The sequence below is a fragment of the Phragmites australis genome, chromosome 18 (genome assembly GCF_958298935.1).
Source record: "Phragmites australis chromosome 18, lpPhrAust1.1, whole genome shotgun sequence".
Lineage (NCBI taxonomy): Eukaryota > Viridiplantae > Streptophyta > Magnoliopsida > Poales > Poaceae > Phragmites > Phragmites australis.
In genome coordinates, this window is record NC_084938.1 from 14583434 (window position 1) to 14593955 (window position 10522).

At 41.9% G+C, this 10522-nt stretch overlaps 1 protein-coding gene across 2 annotated transcripts; it reads left to right on the top strand.

Moving 5' to 3' along the window:
• The first annotated feature begins 1572 nt into the window (after positions 1 to 1572).
• On the top strand, positions 1573 to 10310 carry LOC133898921 (myb family transcription factor PHL7-like). 2 transcript variants are annotated; one of them, XM_062339738.1, is made up of 7 exons: positions 1573 to 1835; positions 2914 to 3137; positions 4438 to 4529; positions 4615 to 4657; positions 4752 to 4809; positions 5577 to 5646; positions 9516 to 10310. In XM_062339738.1, the coding sequence occupies exons 2-7, from the start codon at positions 2930 to 2932 to the stop codon at positions 9981 to 9983; spliced, it is 939 nt and encodes a 312-aa protein (XP_062195722.1). In that variant the 5' UTR covers positions 1573 to 1835; positions 2914 to 2929; the 3' UTR covers positions 9984 to 10310. The 2 variants fall into 2 exon arrangements, with proteins under 2 accessions (XP_062195722.1, XP_062195723.1); XM_062339739.1 differs by having other exon boundaries at positions 1583 to 1835; positions 4453 to 4529.
• The last annotated feature ends 212 nt before the right edge of the window (positions 10311 to 10522 follow it).

Below are 10522 nucleotides of genomic sequence, written 5' to 3' on the forward strand. Positions count from 1 at the left end.
TGAAGTAGAGGTGTTGCCAAGCACGTTCTTAGTTTAAGTCAAAAGTTAAGGAGATAGAAAGAGAAGGAAATAATATGGTTTTACACTACTTTTCTATCCATTTGAAACAGGAACATGACGGGCAGGCCAAACTATGTCCACACTTATTGAAACATCTGGGGAAATTTATTTGCCAAATGGACGTCTGGTGGTCAAACTAAAATACTGCTTGCTTACATATATTTGCATGTGCTATATTTATACTTTTCTCTCTTAATTACATTCCACCCAGCCACAACTTTCAACTCTGTTTTCTTGCATTTTAAGTGTCTAAAAGGGCAAAGACCATTCAGAAGATCATGGTACCACTTTAATCAACAAGATTGCAAGTTCATATCGATGATAACCTTTTTTCTAATGCCTAAGAAAAACTATTTATGAAACCGTAAGTGGAAACACGTACACTAGATTTTATCTATTTACCCGTAGTGCAAATCATTTCAGCGAAATAATTTAAGTGGACGCACGCACACTAGATTGTTGCATATTCTACTTAAATTAATATGCAAATAAACTTGTTGGTTGAAGGTGCCGCCGAGCAGCACGACTGTCCTGGTTTGAAGCTAGGTGCCCCTCGTTCGAAGTGAAATGCCAGAACGTGAGAGCTCCTGAAATTACTTGAAAAGTTGAAATAAAACTTGCTGGTTGCTAGACGTGGGAATTTTGGTGCTCTAGGTAGTATCTGTGATTTGCAGTGCGATACTAACAACCATCAGTATTCGGTGACATCATCATCTGCTAATTATGTCATAACCTTTTCTTGTGTACAAAAGAAGCACTACAAAAACTTTTTTTACTCCTGTTCGACGAATCCTGGGTGGGCACGTGCACTCCGAATCAGACAGAGTGCGAAGCCTCGGTCGTACTTTTTTTTTTGTCTCTCCTGCTTTTCCCGGTCCACTCCCAAACATTGCTTAGAATCACTGCAACGTTCAGCAATAGTTTATTTCAAACTCTCAACACTGTATTCATGAGTCATGACTGAATTGAGAGTCAAAGAAAATTAGCTTTATATTACGGCAGCTGTCCTAAGGAGGTCTCTCATGGAGTTTCTCAACGTATAATCTAAACTGCTCACTTCCCCTTTGATCCTACCAATTTTTTTTTTTGAAAACTTGGCAATTGTAGCATAACCAGGTTTCACAAATCAGTAGACCTAAAAACCATTCGGGTTGATAACCGTACTGTAATTTGATGAAATTCGGTAGAAATCAGTCGAATTTTATCATATTTTTTATTTTTCTTAATTTTGAATTTAAGTTTAATCGGTAACCGCTGTTTCTAAATACGGTATAGACAGAACTAACAAATAACCGTGATAACCGAGTGATTATCACATTTTCGAATCCTAACAGAACTACTCTAGTAAAGGTGAGGCAAGAAAGTATCCAATTTCTCAATCGAGAAACTGACCGTACGTGTAGTCACGCCCAGCGCAGCTTCCCGTGGGAGATAGAGAGAGAAAACATGAAGTTGAGCTAGCTGTAGTGAGAGCAGCAGCATTCGTTTGCTTCACATTTGCTTCTCTCTCTAAAACTCCGGTTTCCCTCTCATCAGGCCACCTCACCTCAGTATCCCATCCACGCCAATCCCCCTGGTGGGGCCCGCACTGCCTCCCGTCGACCGTTCGGGCCGGACCAATCGAGCGCAGCACCAAAAGGGCCTGACCCCTTCTCCCCCTTCCTCCCCGTCCTCCTCCGCCTTCGCCTAGAGAGAGAAAGAGGGGAGAGATAGAGCGCCGAGCGGCGAGCAACCTCCACGGCTCCACCTCCCTTACGCGGCGGCCGCCGCCCCTGGTTAGTAGCTTCTTCCCGGCTCCCCCTCCCCCTCCCCCTCCCCCTTCATCTTCCCCCGGGCCGCGCTACGGGGGATTGAGGTTTCATGGCGGGCGGTGAGCCTGAGCCCTTAGGGCTGGGTTGGTCGGTTGGCTCTTCCTGACTTTAATTTTGTCCTCGCCCAGTCTAGTGCGTGAGCTTGTGCGCGCTGCGGGATTCGGATGGTTTTCCGTCCCCAGGTGGTCGGTCGTATTCGCGCCTTGAAGAAATGGGCTTGCTTTGCATGAATCTGCTTCCTAGTTTTCGCTTGCTGTCTAGCCATGTCCAAATTGAATAAATGGGCTCGAATTTGTTGTGCCATGCTGCTCTTGTAGTATCGTTAGCTTGCTGTCTTGGGATGAAGTTAATGTAATCTTTAAGCTGGTGTAGCTAGTAGATTTGATTCTTGTATGGTCCATATCCTAGCAGCTGCCAGGTGCTACTGTTTTAAATGGTTCGAGACTTGTTGTATTTTGCATGAGTACAGCCTGCATCCAATAAGAGATTTTTATTTATGCGCAAAGGACAAAGGCATAGATGCAAGCATTACTTTTTTTGGTGTGTGTGGTTCACATACTTTGTTGAACACAAATTGTTAAGGTGCAGATAACTACACACATCTGTTGCGTCTATGGGCTTTATCGCTGGGCAAAACATTGTAAAATTGTTCAAGGTCCCTGAATTAGGGTCTATTTGTTTCAGCTTGCAGATTGTGATCACAAGATTACAAATTGCAAGCTGAAATAAACAGATTGGATTGTAAAAGCTGGATTGTACAATCCAGATTGTAACAACCCATCAATCCGTCTTCCACCAGGATCCAACTTTTACAATTTAGCTTTCATAATCTAGCTTTTTACAATCTACAATCTACAAGCTGCTTTTCACAATCCACAGCTGAAACAAACATGCCCTTAGACTTGTGTAGCTATACTTGTGGACAATAACTCATGTGATTCAAATTTTATATCCAGTTTATGTTTTGTTTAATTATGATATGGAATATCCTTTTTTCTCCAAATAATGTACTATCTGGACTACCTTTGTCCTGTAATTACAGGCAATGAGCAAGTGCAATGTACCAGCCAAATCTGATTTCTAGCATCGGTACGAGTCAAGACAATCCTGCTGCTGATGACCAAATGGAGCTAGGGGATGGCGCTATGGTCCCTCACAATGAGGGGAACAATAATCCTAACATGGCTGCAAGACAACGGTTACGTTGGACAAATGAGCTGCATGATCGGTTTGTGGAGGCTGTTACTCAACTTGGTGGTCCTGATAGTATGTCTTTGATGCTTCAGCTTGTTTTTCCCTTTTTTATTGTTCGTGGTTTGTTTAGCTATGTAGGACTTATATTATTATGTTGTACTTCTTAATTATAACTGTAACTTTGCTCTCATGTGTTCTAAATTGGGAAAATGTTGTTCTATTTAGTGATCTATGAACTGTACTATGGTGTGGAACTATAATACTATACATACGAAATCTTGATATAAATGAAAATAGAATGCTATTAATAAGTTTTTAGTTATGCCATGTCTTGTATTTTGCGTAAATGTTGATATAGGTTGTATAGAAAATGCATTATCTTTAGAAGCCTGAAGTTAGTTTGGTTTACAAACTTTTAGTGCCATGTCAATGCTCTCTTGGAAGGGAGCAATATTTTGCTCAGACATCGTGTTGGCACCAAATTGACTTAGTATTGAGCTGTCGATGTCAATGTTTAAAAAATTGCTAGGAACCGGGTCCTGGCAGGAGGGCTGGTACTGGAAGACACATGGCACACTTCTTTGTAATTTTTATGTTATGTTAAACAAAGTATTGTTCATGTTAAACCATCAAATTTGGCATCTACATGTACTGATGATGAATGAGTGATGAGCAATGAGATAACTGCTAGTTACATTTATATATAATAATATGGTTGAGACTTGACAACTGTAACATACCTTATTTTCCAATGAACAAACATCCATGATCCATATATCTCCATCTCCAATTCTTCCTACATAAGGACATGACGAAGTTTAGTAATCAATTAAAGTAACCAAGTAACAACCTACTACTTACAAGTCACGAGAAGCAACTAGCAAGACAAGTATGGATGCAACAAGAATACAAGATTGTAACACATATATCAACCTTGCAAGACTTATATGGAAAGACATAACACATTACTTTACAAGCTAAGTACAACAGTAGTGCATTACCACATTAGGCACATAGCAACAGCAACAGCAACAGCGCACATGGAGGATGGGATTATCTGCACACTGCTGTATTCATGTTGTTTATGAATTATGATATGAATTGCCATGGCTTGATGATCGGTTAGAAGTTCTAAATATAACTTCTAAATTTGAAGACAACTATTTTTTTTATGATGAATAGGTAAGCGTGTAGAGTTTAAGACTTATAGTCATTAGTTTTTTAGATCAGTTGCAACTTACGGGCACCTAACTAGTAAATAGAAATTACTTATGTTTGAAATGTGTTCATACTACTTTATGAACTCGATGTAATTGAATCACTTCTTTCAACTTGCTTAAATTTTAGGTAGCTTTGTCTGCTTATTGTACAGTTCTTCATTTGACAGGAGCCACTCCAAAGGGAGTTCTTAGGATTATGGGTGTGTCAGGACTTACAATATACCATGTGAAAAGTCACTTGCAGGTAATTCTTCTTTTTGTACAAAGGACACTTTTCAATTTCGATTCCTTCAAGTTTTTTGTCCTAATTATTTCCTTTTTTAATCTAGAAATACCGTCTTGCAAAGTACATTCCAGACCCTTCAACTGATGGTAGGTGACCATTGTCATCTTGTTATATGCACATTTAATAAAGAAGGTTGCTCTACTATTATTTTTCTTCGTTTAATTTATACCTGTCATGTAGACAACAAAGCTGAAACGAAAGAACCGGGGGATTTGCTAGCAGCACTTGAAGGTTCCTCGTAAGTATAAATTATTCTGCTTGTTTGTATTTCTTTCATAAAAGGCAGGTCTCCTAACTTATAGTTTAAGAAAAGGGAAAGGGGGCTGAAGTCAAACCTTTTGTTGTGGGTTCAGTTTGCATGGTTAGATGCTTTTTACAGCATTATCAAAATGCTAGGTGGCATGGGCGGAAAACACCAAATGATAATGATAGATTTTGTATTAGTTCAGGAAATAAATGTTGTTTAAACTTTCAAGCAAGTTCTGTGTTGCTTTTGTTGCAATTTTTTTGTTTCAAGAAATTTCACATTGTTACGTAGGTGGTATATAGATACCAGACTGGTTCAATCAGTTAACATATGCCTAACTTTTTCAACTGAATTTCCTTAACTCAATGATTTCTTAATACCAATCGGGAGTGTTTCATTATGTCTATTGGCATACAACATCCATAGGTGCATAAAAATTATAGTGGAATTAAAACATAAACTGAGTTACACACTTTACACAAGCCATTTGATTCCTTTATCAACCTATGCCTTGTGATTGTTTACTTCACCACATAAATAATATGTTCTTTCAGTTGGCTGTCCACCTTGGTGTTTTTCTTCTTTTTTTTTTGGGGTGGGGGGGTGGGGAGGGGGGGGGGGACCAGATTATCTATTTCAATGTTATGAAATGGTAATATCTGTTATTATTCCACTGGTTTCTATCAGTTATTTGCGTACACATCTCGGTGTATAATTTGTCATTATGGTTATTCATATTATTTTATTTTATATTGCAGTGGGATGCAAATATCTGAAGCCCTGAAGCTGCAGATGGAGGTCCAGAAGCGGTTGCATGAACAATTAGAGGTAAGCTAATGCTTCTACATTTATCTTTGGAGTGCAAAAATATGGCACTCACTGCTCTTGATGTTTCGAGTTCTTTCTTTCTTCTGTTTGTTTTTCTCTTTTGTTTTGGGTGTTCTTTTGGGGGTAGGGAGAATGTCATGGTGATAGACCATCTGATCCTAACTCTAAACCACTTTTTTTATTCAAGGAATGGAATTGGTTGGTACGTCACCGAGTCATTTCTATTATCACATGTTTTGGGCGCATAAAGAGATAGGATTAGTTAGATTGGTTTGTTAGTTTGAATCAGATTCAGTTAGAGATAATATTAGAGATCAATTAGTTTAAATCAGATAGGAGTTAGAGATAAGATTAGCGATAAGTTAGAGTTGGATTTAAATTAGGACTCTGTAGGCTAGCTAGCCGGCTATATATACACGGTGCCATCCATGATTAAGTAATTAAGCAAGTGAAATCAATCTAGTTCTCAGTCCTCTTCTCCTATGTTTCCCCTAATATTCTAAGTCTCTTCAATCTATAGTCAAATCTGTCCCCTAGCAGCCGATACCGCCCAGCTATCCTCCCGGCATTGAGCTACTTGCTATACCTGGTGATTAAGGAGGTGCTTCACGAGGTCTTCGACCCATATGGCGCTGAGGAGGTGCATTTTGTGTGGCAACATAGGTGGAGGCTCTTGTCTGGTTCCGGCCAGCACACGACGCAGATCGAGCCCACGACGCACTCCACGGGCGTTGCATCTACGACGGTTGTTGTTGGTTGGACATCCAGCACATGCAACCAATACTAGCACCTTCGCCGACAACAACCATGCCAACGGCCGCAGAAGATCACCTGCGCGATTCCCTGATGTCCAGCAATGGCATGGAGCTCCATGGCAGTAGCAACAAGGGCAGATCCACGAGATAGGCGGTTGCCCGAGATGCCCGGTGGCGGAAACCCCCACCCCTAGTGCTCGCAAAGCTGTAGCCCTCGGAGTGGACGCCACCACGGCTGCTCTATCGCTGCCATTGCTTCCCACGATGATGACGACGGCTGCAACACCGTACGTGACGCTGTCTCGGTTCGGTCGTCTCTGCCGCATGTGATTCGTGTCAGCGGCAAGTATGCCGACGCTCGCCGTCGTTTCTCCTCCACCACCGACGCCCGGCTTTGCCCAATATGCATCCAAGCCGCTAAGCTGCTCGCACCTTGTCGGAGTCGCTGCTACATGGGATTCCTTCAGTTTTGCACCCCGTCGGAATCTGCCCGCCTATCCGCCCGAGACCGAGTCGACTTTTTCACCGCCGTAACCGTTCCTCAGGTTCTACACCTCGCCAGGATTAGCCCGCCTGTCCACCTGTGATCGCGCCGACTTCTTCACCGCCGCAGCCATCCCCCACCTTCAACCTGCCTGTCTGCACGGGACCATGCCGACTTCTTCACCGCCGCAGCCATCCCCCACCAACCGTCGCTCGCCATCGCACACCGCCGCCCGAGTTATGCTGGTTTTGTGTGACTCTGCTACAGCGAATCAAGCCACATAAGATCTCATGTGGCCACAGCCGATCTAGTATTGTGCGATGTCATTGCTGACATCATCGACTGTGTCATCGTAGACGTTAGCACCAGCCCTTCAGCACAGCTTAGTTCTGCATACAATTTTTTTGGGCCAAATTTGCTATGTGCACATAGAAGATCTACACAACCATGGCTGCCACAACAACTTGAGGGCAAGCTGTCTTGCAAGGAGGGGTGAAGTTGTTATGGACGCATAAAGAGATATGATTAGTTAGATTGGTTTGTTAGTTTGAATCAGATTAGTTAGAGATAAGATTAGATGTCAATTAGTTTAAATCAAATTGGAGTTAGAGATAAGATTAGAGATAACTTAGAGTTGGATTTAAATTACGACTTTGTAGGTCGGTTGGCCGGCTATATATACACGACACCAACCATGATTAAGGAATCAATCAAGCAAGAGAAATTAATTTAGTTCTCAGTCCTCTTGTCCTAGTAGCCGATGCCACCTGGCTATCCTTCCAACAGTTTTTACCCTAACATCACATGTCTACTGTAAATATAAAGAATGGTGTTGTTGGGGGTCGTTGTTAAGGACCCCCGACGGCCCCTTGGCTCAGCTAGCCCATGCCCATGGACCCACGCCTCCCGAAGGCCGCTTTCGGACTTCCGGGCTTTGAAGTAACCATCTCTCGGAGCCATGCCTCCCGAAGCCTCCACCTCCTGGAGCCATGCCTCCCGAAGCCTCCACCTCCCAGAGCTATGCCCCCCTAGAGCCCCTGTCTCCGGGACTCGGGTAGGTTTCCCAAAGGCTACATGGTGAGTCATCAAGTCTCAAGAAAGATCTACCAGAAGGGGAACGTTGGTCATCCTTTGCTTGCAAGGAAGTGATCGGCATTAAGTACCTAGACTAATGGACGCCGTCCTGACACCCCAGTACAATGGAGGTTATCCTGACACCCCTGGCAGCACGGTGTCGGGTCGCAATTGGCGACCGACTCATCCCTCAGGGTGCAGGCACCACAATAGTTACCATGGTAGATATTTATCTTCTATGTAGGGTAAAAAGTAGTTATCCAGGATAAGGCCATGTAATTCGGTCGGGTTCTGGATATTTTGCACATAGCGATAACTTGTACGTTAAGTTATGTACAACCCTATAAATAGGAGGCTATGGTCGTCTGAGAGAGAGAGTGCAACACACAGGACAGAGGTGCACAAACACAAAGTCACGCTGTGATATTTCCCCTAGACCGATCCATTTTTCTACTATCAATACATTTATGGTGTTCCTTCCTCTCAAACTTCTTCTCCTCCTTAGAAGAAACTCTCGCTGTACTTGCTTGGGCAAGATGATCTCTTGCTCCAACAGGTGTCATCTCACTGAAATGATGGAATGATTCCCATGATGGATTGTTCCATCTAGGATGAGTTAATTTTTCAAGTCAAACACCATATTCTAGTATAACATTGTTTCATTAGTTCAACTATAATGCTGTCATATTTGTAGTGTAATAGTTCATTTTATGCTGAGACTTTCAAGTTAAACTCAAATGTAGTTGATGGGTTTTTTTGACAGAATGAGTGGATCTTTTTTTGGTAAAAGAGCTTCGATTTTGTGTTGCAACCTTTCATTAGATTTATTTATTGCCTTCAAATAATTTACCTTTATGATTTCATAAATAGCATTTTCATGAAATATTAGTTCTGCAGATGCATGCTCATAGTTTTATGGGATGAGGACAAATACGTTTTAGTCTCCAATGTTTTTTTTAGGTTCAAACTCAATATTGACCCATGGATGAACGTCCGACTTAGAATTTTGATCAGATATTGCTTGATTGCTGGAAAGCTATCTATTTCAATGCGAAGCTCACATGACATTTTTGTTGTTCATGCACCTTGTTTCAAGGATGATATATGTGGTGAAATTACAAGGCAAACGATATAACAATCTATGGTTGTTTGGATGCTGAAAATGTGATAAAATCTTTGGACCCGAATCATACAATCCAGCTGCAACTAAAACTTTGCTGAGATGTGGACTAGTCCATTCTTTTATTCTAGAAATTCTTGAAACAACTTTACTTTTTTAGAGATAAGTTGATTTGCAAGGAAACAGATATCAGAAAAACAAACTTGTTTGCATTAACTGTCTGAGAAGTAATGTAAACAAGGAGCAATAACTGTATTGGTTAGCAGAACTGCAGAACTAGAACATTTCTCAGAGTGTGCCCAAGCACTAATTACATATATATACAATAAGCATGAGTAATATGCACAATCTTCCTACTGCCACAGAAGTATCTCTATACTTTTAACAAAAATCAGTTACTACATGTGTAATCTTAGCTGACAAACGTCCCCTGCAGGTACAGAGGCAGCTGCAGCTGCGAATTGAGGCACAGGGAAAGTATCTCCAGAAGATCATTGAGGAGCAGCAGCGCATCACTGGTGCTGGAGCTTCCAGAGCCATGTCAAGTGAACAATTTCCCGACTCTGAGAGAACTAACCCGGCAACACCTGTCCCAACATCCGAAACTCCACTTCAGGCTGTATCATTCAGCAAGGACAATGGAAACCGAGTTAAGCCCACGAATAGTGCCTCACATGATGATCCTCTTCCTCACGGTGAACCCTTAACCCCCGACTCCAACTGTCGGCCTGGTTCTCCAACACTCAGTCCAAAGCATGAGCGCCCAGTCAAGAGACAAAAGGGCAGAAGCACCAGTGACGGTACCACATTTGCTGATGACGACTTCGCCCTTCCACACCACATATTTGAGTCAAGCACAAGCTCGGAGTTCCAACAATGTTCGATGCCTTACTCAGGCTATTAGCCTCTGGTACTGTGATCATCGCCTTATCAAAGCTAATTTTCTGGTGCAGTATATGATATGGTTTAATCTGTACCCGCTAGTAGGTTTTGGCTTGGACAGAAATGCCTTTGTTAGACAAAAGTTTAGGGATTCACAGAATTGGTTACACAGGACATGGATGGTAGATGTAACTTCCTAATGTAATTGCTAGATTTTACCACACGGATCACCTTATGTATCTGGTATGAATATTCTCTTAGAATAGGTTATGTACTATTTCATTGCTGCCCTGTGATGGGCTATGGGTCCAGTCATGGTCTCGTAAGCTGGTTTTAAAAATTTATCGGACGTGGCTGCTCACTGTCGAAATTTGGAACCCTGGGTGCAATTAATTAGATTGATTATTGCAGTGATGACTGATGAGTACACGAAACATTCATGGGTTTTTGGAACATATGAAATTTATCGGAATTTTGTAGGAATTGATTCTTTTTAGAAAATTCTTCGGGCAATTTGCATGGATGCCACTGGTTTGTTTTCTAATTGAGCGCTTGCCATTA

Coding starts and splice junctions, on each gene's coding strand:
- LOC133898921 (XM_062339738.1), top strand. CDS start 2,930: ATGTACCAGCCAAATCTGATTTCTAGCATCGGTACGAGTCAAGACAAT. Junction 3,138..4,437: donor TCAACTTGGTGGTCCTGATA/GTATGTCTTTGA, acceptor CTTATTGTACAG/TTCTTCATTTGACAGGAGCC. Junction 4,658..4,751: donor TCCAGACCCTTCAACTGATG/GTAGGTGACCAT, acceptor CCTGTCATGTAG/ACAACAAAGCTGAAACGAAA.